Here is an 18,892-nt window from a genome sequence, read left to right on the forward strand (position 1 = left end):
TGTCTAATGCCGAGTTCAGACTGCACGATTTTCAAAGTAGTCGGGTCGCTGTTCTTTTCACATTGCATGACTATCTTGCAGCATTCAGTCGCTGCTGGGTTCACACTGGACGATTGATCGGTGACAGAAGGTTTCAGACTGCATGACTTTAGAAAAATCGCCGACAGACTCTTCTAGCACGCTGCACGCAAACTACATTTCACAACAAACACGCGTGAGATATGAAAAGGAAACAACGCGCGACACCACACTTGCAAGACCGGAGTGCTCACGTGAGACTTTTTTTTCGACCCGGTTGTGGTACAGCTGGTGAACCAGACACGAGTGCTCCTGCCAAATTTCTACTAATTTTTCTTCCATTTATTGTGTCCAAATAGACCGAGAAGAAGCTTTTTTTGTTGAAACAATGCCATATCATGTTGATATGTGATCTATAACTCCTCCCCGAACTCCCTGCTGCTCTGTGTCTTGCTCTCTCATTGGCTGCCGGTGATCGCCGATGTAGTTTTCAGTCAAAACACTTTTCACACAGCAGGATTTTGAATCGCCGACAGGTCCAGATATTTAGCATGCCAAATATCTCACGGGCGTCGGCGACTCGTCGGTGATTCTCTCAGTTCGCGTCTTAGCTCATTCACACTGCGTGATTGTCACTCGCGTGAACGAGCGCCGATTTGCCTGTGATTTCGGGCATTTGTCGGCGATTTCTCAAAACCTGTTGGCGAGCCAAAATCGTGCCTAAAATCATGCAGTCTGAACTCGGCATAACATGACAATTTATGATTTTCTCCTTCAATGATTCTCCTTGTGGTGATCAGTGTTTGCTTCTGTTAGACTCTTGACACTTTCACTTTAAATTATGTTTGTCTGCAATGGGATTAATATCCTGCCATGATTCAAAAGCGAAAACAAAGATCTAAAAGGTTGAAGCTAAATGTTCAAAAACTCAAAATTTTCAAAAAAAAAAAAAGTTTTGCAAGATCAAAAAATAAGATTTGCAAGCTTGCAAAATGTAAAAAAATACAAATATTTCTGCAAATGTTGTTTTTGATATTTCCTTCTTCAGAGCTGCAACATTTATTTTTTACGATGTTGCGCAAACACATTTTCAGAGTTTCAAATGTGTCCGTGTTCTCCCACTGTGTTTGTTTTCCAGGTTTGAAACCTTGTAAATGGTGATCTGAAAACTGGTGTGCGAATAGGTGAAAAAAAGTTTTGAAACTCTGAAAACAGAGTTTCGAAAGGCCGAAACTTATTACATTTGCTCTCCTATTGCAGACTATTTTTTCAGAGCTGAGTTTACAATAGACACTTTGCGGAGATACGCAGCTTTAAAAAAGCCTTATTTACTGGAAAGGTGGGATTGACCGACTGCTATTGCATTGCATGTGAACTGCATTGGACGTCTCCAACAGATCTGATTTCTGAACCCAAGATCAGCTAAGGGTGTACTATAGTGATTTATATCTGCTTGAAATCTCTTGATCTGGCTGCCCCATCTCATTCAGTTCCAGATTAAAGTCCACCTGAAATATCTTGATCTGACCCCAAATCTCAATTAATTCTGGACAAATCTTGTACCCGCAGCACAGAAATAGACTCACTTAATTTACACCATTCGAAATAAAAATACAATTTTAGGTCTCTTACCCGACATGCTTTTACTGCCACTGGATTCTCAGTCGAGTCCTCACTCCTGGCCCTGAAAGCAGTTTGACTCTTCTCTTTTCATTTTCGAGAAGCCTAATGCTTCTAGGAGGATCAGTCGTCAAGTCGTCTTCAGGACCAGAAGAAACTGCCGGGCAGATCCCAACTTCTGATACCAATTGTTGTGGCAAAAACAATAATGAAACAAACAGCATTACAGCGTAAGAGACATCAAGATTCCAATGGTGTTTTAAAAGATTTATCCTTGCAAGAATAGTTCCCAGTCCAACCACAGTCCAGCTGCAGGCGGAGTGAGACGATGAGGAGGGGTCTGTCAGCAGTTTTATAGTGGTAGCTGTCTCTTGTCATTCACTTGTTTAGACAAGAGGAACAAAGGAACTTTATGGCTACCTCCAAGACCAGGGGGTCTTCTCATCTCTGAGGTCAGAGGTCACTGCCCAACCAGCTCCTGAGTGTCTCACACACACTCTCCAGCTGCATCAACATATCAACAGAAAACAGGGCCCTCTGTTCTCATACGCAGAACACAGATAACGAACACATGATTCAATCAAAAGAAAAAAAAAACCCCAATGTCTAATAAAAAAAAAATATATAAATTTTTCACACAACAAACCTTAAATATTTACACACAAATTCAGGGTGATTTACAAATATGTGACAATTTGCAAATGCAAGAAATTTAGAATAAAAAAAATGACAAGAAAATTTTTCAATTTGGAAATAAAATTTTGTGAATATCAATTCAGTTATTGGCATTTGGGAATTGGATTTTTTATTTATATATTTATATTGAGACTATAATTTTGTACCGGTGTTTTCATAATTTAGAATTTAGTTATAAATTAAAGATATTATAAATACATGTATAATATAATGTGTTAGACTGTGATTCTATGAAACTTTTCATAAGTTTATCTCTCTACAGACCCCTGCTACAACTACACTGTGCTGGACAATCCATGGAGATCCATCAATAATAAAGTTAACTCCTCCTCCTCCTCCTACAAGAGTGACGCGTCTGTCTCCTGGAGCGGCTGGTATCGTCTCTTCATTAACGGCATGAGCGCTCATATCTCAGACACGTGTGTTGCTGAGTACAGCTGTGGCACTAAAGTCCCACTGTGGATCCGTGGTGGACACCCAACAGTAACAGATGGAGTCGTCACTCGAGAGCTCTGCGGTGACAGTTGCAGTAAGAGTTTTTTCTGCTATGCCGGGTCTTATCCTATTAAAGTCAAAGCCTGTCCAGGAGATTATTATGTCTATGAGCTGGTCAGTCCTGCTTGGTCCATTTCAGCATACTGTGCAGGTAATTATATTCACATGAGCTCTTTCTACACATTCATGATATTTGTGTTTCTGTTGATTAATCATTATTCATCCAAACTTTCAGACACTGGCAGCATTAACACCAGCCCTACAACTGTCACACCAGTGACCATCTCAACTGGTAATGAAACGTCTCGGTTACGTATGTAACCCTCGTTCCCTGAGTAGGGAACGGAGACGTTACGTCAGAAGTGACGGAGATCGGGGGATTTCGCATAGAAAGCCAATCCTCTTCGAGTATTTAAACACGAGCCAATGGCATGCAATGCCTTGGGGCTGCGGAAATTTGCATAGCGTACTCCGCCCTACTCCGTGAGTATAAAAGGAGGAAGTGAACGCAACCGCAGTATGTCTTCGCTGAGGAGCCAAGACTGAACTCGGCATCTACCCAGCGATACAGCAGAAGTGGCAGGGAGACGTAACGTCTCCGTTCCCTACTCAGGGAACGAGGGTTACATACGTAACCGAGACGTTCCCTTTCGTAGTCACTTCGAGTTACGTCAGAAGTGACGGAGATCGGGGGTCCGTGCCATCACGCCAACTTCAAGCTGTCTTCCAGTGCCCTGCGAAAATCTGAACCCCTCTTTTTTTTTTTTTTTTTTTTTTTTGGGATCTACTTTGACACAGGATTACCAAGGTACACTGGGAAACATATCCCGGAGGGGACATGTTACCAGATGCCTACCGGAGGGAGGACTTAAAATACTCATATGGTATAGGAACACATATGGAAAACTGGAGTACCAGCAGTAGGTGGCTACACTTTAAACTCCAGGGTTGGCAGATGGCTTGCCAAGGGAAGACACATGCTCAGAGAGTCTTACAGTGGATAATACACATGAGACGGTTACCAAGGGGGAACCGTACACATGGAGGCACCTAGCTAGCATCCAGAGCCACAGCAGTGGAGCCCGCATTGTCAGTGCTGGAGGACTCGAGTCTTCAATGGAAGAACTGAGGAAAATCGCACTTATCCAGTCCGGGGAGTGGAGTGGCGAGCAAGCGAAGACACCTGAGCGGGTCAAGTACCGGCCGGAACGAGTACGTGAGAGGACACTGGCTCAATTCGCAGATTATAGAATCTGGCGAAGGTGTTGGGTGTCGCCCAGCCTGCAGCTCTGCAGATGTCTGTTAGCGAGGCGCCGTGCGCTAAAGCCCAAGAGGAGGCCACACTCCGAGTGGAATGGGCCGTCACACCAAGGGGGCACGGACGGCCTTGCTGCTGGTAAGACAAAGCAATGGCATCCACAATCCAGTGGGACAGCCGTTGCTTTGAGAGAGCCCTTCCCTTCTGGCTCCCTCCATAACAGACAAAGAGCTGGTCTGAGGTCCTGAAACACTGCGTTCTGTCGACATAGGTGCGGAGAGCACGTACTGGACAGAGCAGTGCCAAGGCTGGGTCTGCCTCCTCCAGGGGCAGCGCTTGCAGGTTCACCACCTGGTCCCGGAAGGGAGTGGTGGGAACCTTGGGCACGTATCCAGGCCGGGGTCTCAGGATCACGTGAGAGTAAGCCGGCCCGAACTCTAGGCACGCTTCGTCAACGGAGAATGCGTGCAGGTCCCCCACCCTCTTGATGGAGGCCAATGCAACCAGGAGTGCTGTCTTCATGGACAGAAACTTTAACTCTACTGATTGCAAAGGCTCAAAGGGATGCCTCTGCAGAGCACTTAGAACTACTGAGAGGTCCCAAGAGGGTACGAGGGGAGGACGAGGCGGATGCAGCCTCCTCGCTCCCCTCAGGAACCTGATGACCAGGTCGTGCTTTCCTAAGGACTTACCTTCCACTGCTTCATGAGAAGCGGCAATGGCCGCGACGTAAACTTTAAGGGTGGAGGGCGACAGCCTGCGCTCCAACGCCTCTTGCAGGAAGGAAAGCACGACACTGACCGAACATCTCCGGGGGTCTTCTCCGCGAGAAGAGCACCAATTGACGAAGAGGTTCCACTTCAACGCATAAAGGTGTCTAGTGGACGACGCTCTAGCGGAAGTGATGGTTGCCGCCACCGCAGGTGGCAGCGAACTCAAACCTTCCTCGTCCCGTCCAGGAGCCACACGTGCAGCCTCCAGAGATTGGGACGAGGGTGCCATAGAGTGCCCCGTCTCTGAGAGAGTAGGTCTTGTCTCAGAGGAATAGGCCAAGGAGGTGCTGTCGCGAGGAGCATGAGATCGGAGAACCATGTCTTGGTGGGCCAATAGGGGGCTACCAGCAAGACCTGCTCCTCGTCCTCCTTGATCTTGCACAACACCCGTGCAAGGAGGCTCACTGGGGGAAACGCATACTTGCGTGGGCCCCGTGGCCAGCTGTGCGCCAGCGCATCTGAACCGAGAGTGCCCCAGGTCAGAGAATAAAACTGGGCGCAGTGGGCTGAGTCCCGAGAGGCGAACAGATCTATCTGTGCCTCCCCGAACTCTTCCCAGATCAGCTGGACCGACTGGGGATGGAGTCGCCACTCGCCGGAGGTGGGACGGACCCGTGACAGCTCGTCGGCTGCCCAGTTCCGGTCTCCGGGAATGTACACTGCACGAAGGGACCTCAGGTGCTTCTGACTCCATATCAAGAGGTGGCGGGCGAGCTGTGACAACTGGCGCGAGCGTAGACCCCCCTGGTGGTTGATGTACGCTACAGCCGTAGTGTTGTCTGACCGGACAAGCACATGCTGGCCCCTGAGCAACGCTCTGAAGCGGTGCAGGGCGAGCCGTACTGCCAGCAGCTCGAGGCAATTGATGTGCATGAGGCGCTGGGCTCCTGTCCAGGAACCGGCGGCTGCATGCCCATTGCACATGGCACCCCAACCCGTGGTAGATGCATCCGTGGAGACTACGAGATGTCTGGAAACTCGCTGGATAGGGACACCTGTCCGTAAAAAGCTGAGGTTCGACCACGGGAAGAAGGTTCGACGGCATGCTGGAGTCACTGGGACTCGGAGCGAGCCGCGATGCCATGCCCACCTCGGGACTCGATCGCGAAGCCACAGCTGAAGCGGTCTCATATGAAGCAAACCGAGCGGCGTTGCCGCGGCCGCGGATGCCATATGCCCCAGGAGCCTCTGAAATAGTTTCAGTGGAACCGCACTCTTGCCCTCGAACTGTCGAAGACAAGTCAGCAGTGAGTGCGCGCGCTTGTTCGTGAGCTGCGCGGACATGGCGACCGAGTCTATCTCCATGCCGAGAAAAGAGATCCTCTGCACGGGGCAAAGTTTGCTCTTTTCCCGGTTGACCCGAAGGCCCAGACGGGCTTGGTGCCGTAGCACCAGGTCTCTGTGTTCGCAAAGCTGAGCTCGAGAGTGTGCTAGTATCAGCCAGTCGTCGAGATAGTTCAGGATGCGAACCCCGTGTTCGCGAAGGGGAACAAGGGCTGCCTCGACGATCTTCGTGAAGACGCGAGGGGACAGAGCTAACCCGAATGGGAGAACGGCGTACTGATATGCCTGGCCCTCGAAGGCAAACCGAAGAAACGGTCTGTGTCGAGGTAAAATGGACACATGGAAGTACGCGTCCTTCAGGTCGATCGCTGCCAACCAATCCTGATACCGAACACATTCGAAAATGCGTTTGGCCGTGAGCATTTTGAACGGTAGTCGATGGAGAGAACGGTTCAAAATGCGCAGGTCCAGGATCGGTCGTAACCCACCGGTCTTCTTGGGGACAATGAAGTAGGGGCTGTAAAACCCGGACTTCACCTCGGCTGGAGGGACCGTCTCGATTGCACCCTTCGCCAGCAGGGTCGCAATCTCCGCTCTCAGGACTGGGGCATTGCCACCGACTATCGTGGAGCGGACTCCCCTGAAGCGGGGAGGAGACCGTGCGAACTGAATCGCGTAGCCGAATCTGATCGTTCTGATGACCCAGCGGGATACCCCAGGAAGCACTAGCCAGGCTTCCAGGAAGTGAGCCAGCGGGGTCATGTGAACCACAGACGTCCCCCCGGAGGGGCAGCGTGGCGGGTCGACTGGCACGCGTGCAGGGATGACCCCGCTCGGATGCGTCGAAGCCCGCTCCCCGACAGAAGGGACCAGGGAAAGCGGAGCGTTCCACGGGGGTCCGTTCTGCCGGGGGTCTGGCGACAGAGGGGGAAGGGATTGGCGTAGCCCGGGGGCGACACACGCACCATTCCGCGCCCTCCGAGACAGAGAGGAGTGAGTGGGCTGACACACTGGGGCATCGAGGGCACTCACTCCAGTCTGTGAGCTCAGTGAGGATGTCAAGTCTTTCTTTAACCAGTTCAGGGTGCTGCCCACCCGTGGGTGAGCAGCGGGGAGCTGAGAACAAAAGATTCTCCCCCGGCCCTCCACCGGGGGAAGGAGGGGGCCTGCTACCGCCTCCTGGGAAAGACTCGAGATCGACACTGAGCTGCCCGTATCAGGATCTTCGCTTGGCCTGGCGTTTAGCGGGGCGTGCGGCCTGAGGGGGCTGTGACGCCGGTCTGCGGCCTCCTCGACGCCGGGGCCCGGGTGAAGGCTGCTGCTGGGGCCGGGCGGGAGGGAGGGGAGCCGCAGAGGGGCGTCCTCGGCGGCGAGCAGGGGGAGGCACCTGCGCCGACGACTGGGTGGAGGCAGCAGCTGGTCGTCGGGGCAGGATGTGTTTAATGGCCTCCGTCTGCTTCTGGGCAGTGGAGAACTGTTGGGCAAAGTCCTCGACCGCACCGCCGAAAAGGCCAACCTGGGAGAGCGGAGCGTCGAGCAGACGAGTCCGCTCAGCGCTCCGCGTGTCCGCCAGGTTGAGCCACAGATGACGCTCCTGAACCACGCTAGTGGCCATCACCTGACCAACGGCGCGAGCAGCCACTTTCGTTGCCCGGAGAGCAAGGTCAGTGGCGGACCGCAGTTCTTTAAATGCCGTTGTATCAGTCCCGCCCTCGTGCATGTCTTTGAGCAACTTCGCTTGGAAGACCTGCAAAGTGGTCATAGCATGCAGAGCGGAGGCCGCCTGTCCCGCCGCTCTGTAGGATCGTGCCGCCATAGCAGACGAGAACCCACAGGCTTTGGATGGGTGCTTAGGAGGACCACGGGTGGACGCGCTCTGTGGACACAGCTGCATCGCAACAGAACGCTCCACCGGGGGCATCCCAGTGTACCCACGGGCGGCCCCGCCGTCGAGGGGGGGAAAGGCGGGGGAGAGATCGCGCTCTCGAGTGGACAAAGGAGCCCCCCAAGAGCACGATAGCTCCGCATGCAGCTCGGGGAAAAAAGGTATTGGAGCTGGCCGTGGCTTTGCAGCGGCAGCCTTGTCCAAAAACCAATGATCCATCCGCGAGAGATCGGGGCAGGATGGAGGTTTCCATTCCAGCCCGATACTCCCAGCGGCCCGAGACAGCATGGCCGTCAGCTCGGGATCTGATGCGGACAACGCTGGAACTCCCGAAGGAGGCAACGCAGCCGGATCGTCCTCTCCCGAGGAGTCAAGCCCGCCTAGTGATGCTGTGATAGACATTGCATCATCATCTGGAGCGCTGCTCGAAGCAGCCGGTGCCGCTGAAGAGACAACCGACCGAGTCGAACTAGCGCCCGCTGGCTCACGCACTGAGGCGGGAGGTGTGGCCCGAGGAATCGTCGGGGCTTTATCCCACACCGTCACCGTTAGATCGCCCGGTCCCCGGGTCGACGGGCCCCCTTTCGAGAAGGAAGCCGATCGAGTAGGGGGGACCGGGGCTCTCACTCTAGTGAGATCATTGAGCCGCGACCTCAGTGTGGAGATGGTCATGCTCCCACAGAAGGAACATGAGTCATCCACGAACGCTGCTGCTGCATGCTGAATGCCCAAGCATACAAAGCAGCGTTCGTGACCATCAGATGACGATAGAAATCTACCACATCCAGAAGGGCACGGGCGAACCATCTTTAAAAAGACGTGCCGCGTGCAGCTCTTTTACAGAGAGGAGTTTAGAAATTCACTCTTTCAGCGCTGAGGCGACCAGGGAGAAGCGCAAAGTCTGGCAAACCACTGCACAGATCGCAGGCAATGCAGAATCTCGCTGGGTACCGCCGTCACACCAACACTGAAGAGGATGCTCGTCTCGAAGAGTCTTGAATTAGCTTTTCAGGAGTGAAGAGGTTCTCTTGGCTCCGAAGCGAAAACATACTGCGGTTGCGTTCACTTCCTCCTTTTATACTCACGGAGTAGGGCGGAGTACGCTATGCAAATTTCCGCAGCCCCAAGGCATTGCATGCCATTGGCTCGTGTTTAAATACTCGAAGAGGATTGGCTTTCTATGCGAAATCCCCCGATCTCCGTCACTTCTGACGTAACTCGAAGTGACTACGAAAGGGAACACACTGCGTCTCTATTGGCTTATTTCCTGAATGTTTTCTAATGGCTACAGATATTCTATGGTAAAGTTGAACATGGATTTTTACATGAATATTTTCCTCAAAAGTCATGGAAATATTTTGTTAGAAATATATGAAACCTGTAGACTGTTCTCAGGTGTGTGTGTGTGTGTGTGTGTGTGTGTGTGTGTGTGTGTGTGTGTGTGTGTGTGTGTGTGTGTGTGTGTGTGTGTGTGTGTGTGTGTGCGTGTGTGTGCGTGCGTGTGTGTGTGTCTGTGTGTGTGTGTGTGTGTGTCATTCACTGTACAGTAGTTCTGAATATGCCACACTTCATAGTCACAAACAGTCCTTGTGTTTTTAATGATAAAGAACTATAAAATATAGAAATTCTGCTTCATTTAGACTGAACAATATATATATATACTTCATCTCTCTTTCATCTCTCATCCATTCGTCATCCATCTCTCATTAATCTGCTTCCTATGGATGATGCATGAGTTCAGGCCTGTTATGATTGGCCGGATTAAAAACACAAAATGTGACTTCTTTTTTTTCTTCTTTTCTTATAATCTTATAGTTACACATAAATGGATGGTCAGGATGATTTACAGATATGTGACAATTTTCAAATGAAAGAAATTTTTTGAATATCAATTCAGTTATTGGCATTTGGGAATTAGATTTTTTGAATATATTTATATTGAGAACATTTTTTTTTTACCGGTGTTTTCATAATATAGAATTTAGTTATAAATTAAAGATATTATAAATATATGTATAATATAATGTTTTAGACTGTGATTCTATGAAACTTTTCATAAGTTTATCTCTCTACAGACCCCTGCAACACCTACACTGTGCTGGACAATCCATGGAGATCCATCAATAATACAATTCCCTCCTCCTCCTCCTCCTCCTCCTACAAGAGTGACGCGTCTGACTCTGTCTCCTGGAGCGGCTGGTATCGTCTCTTCATTAACGGCGTGAGCGCTCATATCCCAGACACGTGTGTTGCTGAGTACAGATGTGGCACTTGGACCGCACTGTGGATCCGTGGTGGACACCCAACAGTAACAGATGGAGTCGTCACTCGAGAGCTCTGCGGTGAAGCTTGGAGTTTCTGCTGTTCTCGCAGGTCTTATCCCATTAAAGTCAAAGCCTGTCCAGGATATTATTATGTCTATGAGCTGGTCGAACCAGCTTGGACCATTTCAGCATACTGTGCAGGTAATTATATTCACATGAGCTCTTTCTACACATTCATGATATTTGTGTTTCTGTTGATTAATCATTATTCATCCAAACTTTCAGACACTGGCAGCATTAACACCAGCCCTACAACTGTCACACCAGTGACCATCTCAACTGGTAATGTAACACACTGTGTCTCTATTGCAGAGGTCTCAAACTCACAACCCATTTTGTGGCCCCCTACTTGATATTAAAGTTTAATGTTAGTGCGGCCCGTCGTTGCGTTTGCTGCGTTTTTTTATTATTATTATTTTTATCCCTTATGGGCTACCATATATAGTCTCGTGACAGCTTACGGTGGGTTCGTTGTCAATAGTTGTCATAGACAACCACGAAGTACAAATATACTGCGCCTGGAAAAAATGAGCGCGTCGCTTCAATTATGAGCGCGCTGGGCGCTTGATGTGCGCCTACATTTGAAACGTACTTGAGCGAGCGACGTGTTGGATACCGTTGCTCTAAAACAATGTGAGAATAATCATTTTCAATCAGTGTCTGAACGCGTTCAATGATCGATAGTTCATGAACTCGTTCATATTTGGGGCGAACGTGAACTGAACGTAGCCTACTGTATTACTGCCTGATGAACGTTACAGTGAACTCGATCATTCTAGTGTCTGTGAACCGAGGAGCGAGGAGGCGTCGAAAGATCATTTAAAAGGGTTTTATGAGGTCGGTGAGGATGGGAAAATCTTACATGTCTGTGCAAACTCTGCCCGTCGATAAAATGATTGTTATCTGTGCTTGTATATGGGTTGTGGCAATAATAATAGCCTAATAATAAAAAGAAGCTCGCAGCAACATATGGAAAAAAAGAACTATGAACTAGTTCATTTTTGAAATATGAACTGAACTTTGAACTATAGTTCATGTAATGAACTTGGTCCAACAGGTTGATAAGAAGGTTTGCTTTGATGTGTGCTAAGTCAGTAGGCTAATTTGCCTGAGACACTATACATGTGTAGAAAGAATTATTTGTATTTCAAATGCAATAATTGTTTTTCTAAGTATAATAAAAGGAAATGTGCCTTTTGGAAAAAAAAACATTCAATATAATAGTGTTGTATAAAGAAAATAAAAAGCAAATAATCATCACAAAGATGTTGTGTATAAGAAAAAAACAAAGAAAGTTTGTAAAATGAACTTCAACTGTTAGAAGGACAGATCATGAAGAATCAATCACGTACAGAAAGGAATGTTCAAATTCAGAGGAACAGTTCTGAAGAAACGTTAATAATAAAGATTGAGAAGATTGGATCAGTTGTGCTCCATTTTTAGAATACTAAAATACATTTTTTTTTGTTTTTTTTGTGGAATACTTGATGCGGCCCCGCCTGACCCAGACTCTATCTCCAGCGGCCCCCAGTTAATTTGAGTTTGAGACCCCTGCTCTATTGGCTTATTTCCTGAATGTTTTCTAATGGCTACAGATATTCTATGGTAAATTTGAACATGGATTTTAACATGAATATTTTCCTCAAAAACCATGGAAATGTTTTGTTAGAAATATATGACACTTGTAGACTGTTCTCAGGTGTGTGTGTGTGTGTGTGTGTGTGTGTGTGTGTGTGTGTGTGTGTCATTCACTGTACAGTAGTTCTGAATATGCCACACTTCATAGTCACAAACAGTCCTTGTGTTTTTAATGATAAAGAACTATAAAATATGGAAATTCTGCTTCATTTAGACTGAAGAATATCCCTCATCCATCTCTCATTCATCTTTCATTCATATCTCATTCATCTTTTTTTAACTTCTTTTTTATATTAGGGACCATGTACAATCTATAACATAAATGTGTCCAGTTGATGCATTGAACCAGAGTTAGAGTTGTTTATTTTATTTTTTTTACATTTTATGAACACCACATCAGCTTCAGTGAGTACAGTGAGTCAGACCCATCTGATAGCGATGGCCCGGGGGTCGAGACCGAGAGAGCTACATGGATAAAATAAGCACCAAACAAGCCACTTTGAAATTTACCTGTTTTGATGAATACAAAAGTTGGGTGACCCTCCCCTATAGCCAAGAAAAAGTTGCATGACCCTCCCCTCATCAAAGAATAAAAAGACATGACCCTTCCCTATTTTTCCTATACTTTCCATAAATACCGAACGATCCCTTAGGATTTTTTTGCATGTGTGTGCAAAACAGTGTCATCGGCATATAATTGTATGTCAACCCCATTAGAGTGTTGTGGAAGATCATTAATATAAAGACTAAAAAGTAAAGGACCTAATACAGATCCTTGAGGCAGTCTCGTTGTGTTTTTCATATAATTAGAGCCTGCATTTTTAATTCTAACACACTGCATCCTATTTGACAGGTAAGTTGAGAGCCATGCTAATGTTTTGGCAGAAAGATTAAATTTAGAGAGCTTAGAAATAAGAAAATTGTGATTCACTGTGTCAAAAGCCAAAATTTAAGACAGAGTTGCAGTTATCTAAATGCATTCTCAACTGCTCTATCTGTGATCGTTTTTTTCCATGACCTTTGATAGTAGAAAATGTGAAATTCTGAGTTAAATTTACCTAATGGCTTTTTCCAGAACATACCATTTTTATCCTTTTCAATGAAATCTATACGATCAAATAAAAAATAAAAATCCAAAATATCGTTTGTGTAGACACACACATATGTCAAGAATTAGCATATGAATCTCAGCAATGGTGACAAATAGATCACCTCTGAACATAAGCTCATTATTTATTCATGCAGCAATGCATGATGGGAGCCATGAATGAGTTATGATTGGTGGCACCCAGAATGCACTGCAACATGCTTTATAATTGTCACCATTGTTGAGATTCACAGGCTAATTATTGATGTCTGTATGTCTCAAAAAAAGTTTTGAAGAAAAGTAAGAAATTGTGTTTTAATCTTTTAAGAAAATATTTTGAATACGTCGTAAACGTTAAAAATATTATGCTGTACAAGGTCACTGCTGCTATAATTAATAATGATGAATGATGATATTAGAATGATGATATTATCTTGGATGTCTCATTTGATCTTTGAACGTACGAAGAACATGCCCCAGGAATGTTAATTTACTGGGGATTTTACTGTTTAACAATTGATTTATATTTTTATTTGCAGTTTTCAACATAATTAGTACATGTAAATGTAATTGTATGTTTACTTAAAGGAAAGGACAGGTTTTTCATATCCAGTGAGTGGTTGAGCTGGTCTGGGAGCAGGCAGTTCTGCAGATATCGAGGAGCTGATCTGGTCATTATCAACACTGAAGAGAAGCAGGTGAGATTGTGTGAGTGTGTGGCTTTAATCAATGAGAGGAATCACACTTATCCCTGTTTATATTCACACACAGAGGTACATATCTTCATTAGCCAAGGAGAGTGTGTGGATTGGTTTGACGGACATTGAGACTGAGGGGATCATGAAATGGGTGGATAATTCAACACTGAAACAAGGGTAAGTGATACAATACTCTCTGTGGACGTATTTTAAACACGAGGCTTCCTCAAACACCACATCCTAAATATGTATTTATTTATTTATTTATTTTAGTAAAAACTGAAATCTTCTCTATCGTTTTTTTTTGTTGCACTTTTCACTATTATTCAGGTTTTGGTATAAAAGAGAGCCAAATAATGCAGGTGGAGACGAGGACTGTGTTGAACTGACCCCTTCAGACTCCATCCAGAACTGGAATGATCTCCCATGCTTTAAGAAGAGGAAAGCAGTTTGTGAGAAATAGGGTTCATCCCGTCTTCTCATGTTTTTAATTGTATTTTTGTATTAATTTTTGATTAAGGTTCCTGTTTTTTAAACATTCTTAGAAACTGCTTTCATGATATCAGTTTCATTCTATACTATAAGCTATTTTGTATCATTCAAAACATAAATGGAAATTCACATAATAGAAAATTGTACAACTGTCAAAAAAAAAAAGTATTACTGTAATAAACATCAGGAGGGTAAACTGGGTAATCTGGGACTAGTGTGTCCATCACAAGCAGACCTATGCCAACATAACCTTCTTCTGGCTGTTGTTATGGATCTCATTTGCTGGTCTGAAGTGTTGAGGTGAAAATCACAGTAAAATATAGAAGTTTAAAGTCGTAGTTTAAAGTAAAGTTTAAAGTTCATGTTGATGAAGACCAGAGTCATTAATTTGCAGAAATGGATAGGAGGAAGTATTTGCAATGATTATCAGGGACAGCATATATGCAGGAAAGCTGATAAAATGTAAGACTTCACAGTTACTTTCCCTGTGTACATGTAAGCAGCTTTCTCTACCACGAACAATACATCTGAGGTAGACTTATCTTTCTCTTGGTTGTTTAGTTTACTTATATCATCTACACTCAAAAAAATGATGTGTTGGCTTTACTTAACTTTTTTTTTTTGTAAACAGGTTCCACCGTTTTAACTTACTTGGTTTTCGTTAAACAAACATAATTTGTTCATGTATCTTCAACATCATGGAAGTCATTTTAAGCCATCCAATCAAACTCTGAGCTGAGTGTTAAATGACAAATTTTTAAATTTTATTATATTGTTGTCTGAGGTCAACTTATGACGTTCGCTTGGTTTTTGCATTCAAAAACAAAGAAAAATATGACGGCATGTTGAGTCTCCAGCAGGATCTGCGCTTCGGCTGCAGATAATTCGTCAAAACAGCCCTAATGCCAGACTACTGCTTTTGATGACAATATCATATATATTACAACACTCTGGATAGCTTAACTTTCAACTTTCAATGTATGTTAAACATGAGTTAATTTTGACTGTTTCTTTGTGTAATAACTATCCTGTTACTTAATTACTTAGTAAATTAAATGTATACCAGCTTGATGTACAATGTTTATGCAAATTTCCATAATAAAATAATTCTAGCAAAGTCATCTATTCTGATTACCGTCCCAAAACAATAAACATTTAGAGTGTACTGATTCAATATTAATGCCGAAATGCACATATTATAATTTTTATAATCTTCAACATGTAACCTTATTTTGTGTGTTGTGTAATTTTCCAATAATTCAAGCTCAGCGGGATGTAAAAGTAAGTTTCTTTAGAAGGAAATGTGCATTTGTGTTTAACTCAGCACATCAGTCTGAAGTTCATCACCTCATAGTGACACTGAGCGCAAATAACACTCAATAGAAAGTTCAGGATGGTTGTACAAGTTCATTTTTAATATGTGCCTTTGCATGAACCCAACATGTTTGACATTCATCACATTTATGTTGTGAAGATGTGCATCAAAGTTTGCATTTTTGTTGTCAGCAATTTGTAAATTCTAGGGGAGGTTCTCTATATTAAACCCTGCACTCACCCTCCTAAAGTCCACAGCTCAACTGAAGAGACGCAGAACTAATAATGGAACTGGAGGGCATTTATAACAGTTTTGACAGCGAGAAGAGGGGACTGGATAGAGATGAAGATATTTATGCTAATAAGGTCCGAAAATTCAGAGTAACAGCTCAAAAACACAGTAAGAGATTTAGTGTGATTTTAGTTATGTTTATATTGAATCCCAGTAATTTTCAACATCTCGTTCTTGATTTTTAACAGTGCACTTCTTTGTAATTATAAAGTCCTAACAAAACAATAGCCAAATAAAAGCAAACAGAAAAAAACAATGCAGGACAATTCAGATGCGTAATGTATTCATGCTGTAATGCATGATGTGAGCCATGGATGCATTTTGATTGGTGACGCCAATCATGCACTGCAACATGAAGCGTTTGTGTGATTGTCACCATTGTTGAGATTCATATGTAGATTATTAATGTCTGTGTGTGAATTTAAAACCTTCAGATTATTAAAACACTGCTGGAGTTAGCTATTGTAATATGAATTAAACGGTTGCTGGTTTAATGTGTCAAAACACTACCAGAATGTAAGATTTGATTTCATCTAATCATGGCCTGGGATACATTTCCCAAAAGCATTTTAAATCTAACTAAATCTCAGTTATTTCTCAACAAGAACTTTTGTAAGAAAGAAATTATGTTAAAGTGGTTTGTAAACTGTTTTCACACTCAGTGTGGCTGTAATTCTCCTTATCTGGTATTCATCATACATGAAGGGCCAACAAGTCAGGATGGGGATGTATTATCATCCCGTTGGCCTGTCTGATGAGGTCTGTCCTCCGCTGATTTCAGGATTTGTGCCAGCTCGGAGAACCATATCTGAGTTCTCCAGAGAGGGGCTATATGAAAGTTGGAGTGTCGTCAACTCCCCTCTTCGACTGATTGGCTAGAGGAGGAGCTGTCAATCTCGAACTAGTGGACCAATGGTGACGCTTAAGCCCACCCTAATTTACATGAAACTTGAACTGCAACATTTGTAAAAGCAAGCGCAGAACACGGAAAGAAGAGCGAAAAATATGAACATAAATTTAAGTTTCGTGCAAAATATTTTTTTTAACGTTTTTAACGTTTTTATTCACACTTATTATAATTTGATCCATCTTTGCTTATCTGATAATTTTGCATTATTTTTTTTTCAGTTTGTGCAATATATTTTTACTTTTGTTTTTAAATTTTTGAATCACGCTTAATATTTTTTGATCCGTGGCCGCAATATATTTGGCGGGATTTTGATCCCATAGATTGAATTGTACCCCTAGGCGTCGAATGGCGAGTGCGCGCTCTGAAAAGAGGCACACCTTCATTCGCACAGAGTCTATACCCAGAAAGGGAATACTCCGACTGGGAGAGAGCGTGCTCTTTGAAAAGTTGATTTTTAGACCCAGGCAAAATGGCTGATGATCCAAGATCTGTGAATTATCAACTGATCCTCTGATTGTGCTATGACCAGCCATTCGTCGAGATAGTTCAGTATTTGCACTCCCCGCTGTCCCAGGGTGGAAAGTGCTGCATCCATACATTTCAGAAATGTACCTGGAGATAGGCCGAATGGCAGTACTGTGTACTTTTAAGCCTGCCCCTCGAAAGCGAATCTCAGAAATGGCATGTGATGAGATGTTATTGGGATATGAAAATAAGCATCCTTCAGATCCACAGAGAGATACCAATCCCCCGGGTGAATTTGCGCGAGGATATGTTTGGTTGTTAACATCCTGAACAAGCGATTCATCAGTGCTTTGTTCAAGTGTCTGAGATCTAAATCCCGCCTTGCTTTGTGAGGGGGGAACTGTTTCGACAGCACCGTTCTAAATGCTATGCAACTCATTTCCTTCAACAGTAGTTGGACGGTACGTCTGCACAGATGAGGTGTGATCTTCAGAGTAGTGTTTTTAAATGCTGTGAACAAGAAGTGGTTTCATATCACACTGCCGTTTAACAAGAATAAAGTCTTGCACACCAAGACAAATACTCTCTGCAGACTCATACTTCTCTGTTTTTTTGTATTGTACATTTAACCACACACTGTTAACCCTTGCTGTAAAAAGAAGCCAAATTCTTAAAGTGTCATACGATTTTCCATTATACAGTAGAAAACAATGCATTCTAGGCTCCCTTTCTAGAGGTCTCCCCTATTGCATAAGTAGCTTACTCTATGGGAGAAGAGAATTATTTTCTCGAGAATTTTGAAGCCATTTTTTTTTTAAACGCAGAGTGGCTGCACAGCATACACAAATGAACGGCAAGCTCGGCCATTGGCTGTGCTGCGACAAATGCACAAACCTATGATGGGGCGACTCCACTGAGCTCAACTAGACGCGTCAGAGCCCACTAAGATGGATGATACAAATGCCACACACCAACTGCACCTCATGTAGAGGCCCACTCATCGGAGGAGATCGCCACATCCTTTGTGCTTCCTTGGCTGGGCCGCCACCATGCAGATGCTGCACTCACCAAGTGCGATGTAATGGATCTCACCACACTGCGGACTCGCCTCGCCGTTTTCTCCAAGGACGACCCTGCTACTTCCACTCTTCTCTCCGCCTTTGCCCGAGGCGTGCAAAAAAAGCCCCACTCATAAAGTCTGCCTGAGTGGACAGAGATTAGCGATGTCATGCCGAGCCAGTCCCCCCGCACCTCATGACTCCCCCTCACCTGTCCATTTCACACAGGCGGAACAATGCCCTTCTATGCATGGGGAAGGCCTCTTTTCATTCGGAGAGTTGGACGTCTAGGAGGATAAAGATGGCGGCCTTTCTTTGAACCCTGCATCAGATGACTGGACGGGCTCCGCTTTCAGCCCTGTGCTGTCGACTCAGGCCGGTCTCGATTGGTTTTCCCCGGATGCACATGCAGCTGGGTGGACGAGTGGTTCCTACATGCCCCTCAGCAGAGACCCGCCCCATTCTTTACAGAGGTGCACACTCACACAGCTCGTCTGAAACATAAATTTTCCTCCGTTGCAAAGGATAAAGGCTCACCTTAAAGAAGCCGTGGCCATCCACCTCTACTGGATGGAAGGCCAAGGC

General features: G+C 45.1%; 1 protein-coding gene across 1 annotated transcript in view; it reads left to right on the forward strand.

Annotated features, from left to right (window-relative positions):
• Positions 1–15,322, forward strand: part of LOC120459701 (uncharacterized) — a 78,672-nt gene extending 63,350 nt beyond the window's left edge. The window contains exons 11-17 of the mRNA XM_089132668.1: positions 2,597–2,980; positions 3,065–3,121; positions 10,105–10,494; positions 10,579–10,635; positions 13,667–13,776; positions 13,850–13,953; positions 14,107–15,322. Of these exons, the coding sequence (XP_088988794.1) occupies positions 2,597–2,980; positions 3,065–3,121; positions 10,105–10,494; positions 10,579–10,635; positions 13,667–13,776; positions 13,850–13,953; positions 14,107–14,239 (1,235 nt within the window). The 3' untranslated portion in view covers positions 14,240–15,322. The remainder of the gene's footprint in view (positions 1–2,596; positions 2,981–3,064; positions 3,122–10,104; positions 10,495–10,578; positions 10,636–13,666; positions 13,777–13,849; positions 13,954–14,106) is intronic.
• The last annotated feature ends 3,570 nt before the right edge of the window (positions 15,323–18,892 follow it).

The sequence above is a fragment of the Pimephales promelas genome, chromosome 6 (genome assembly GCF_988280905.1).
Source record: "Pimephales promelas chromosome 6, fPimPro1.hap1.1, whole genome shotgun sequence".
Classification (NCBI taxonomy): domain Eukaryota; kingdom Metazoa; phylum Chordata; class Actinopteri; order Cypriniformes; family Leuciscidae; genus Pimephales; species Pimephales promelas.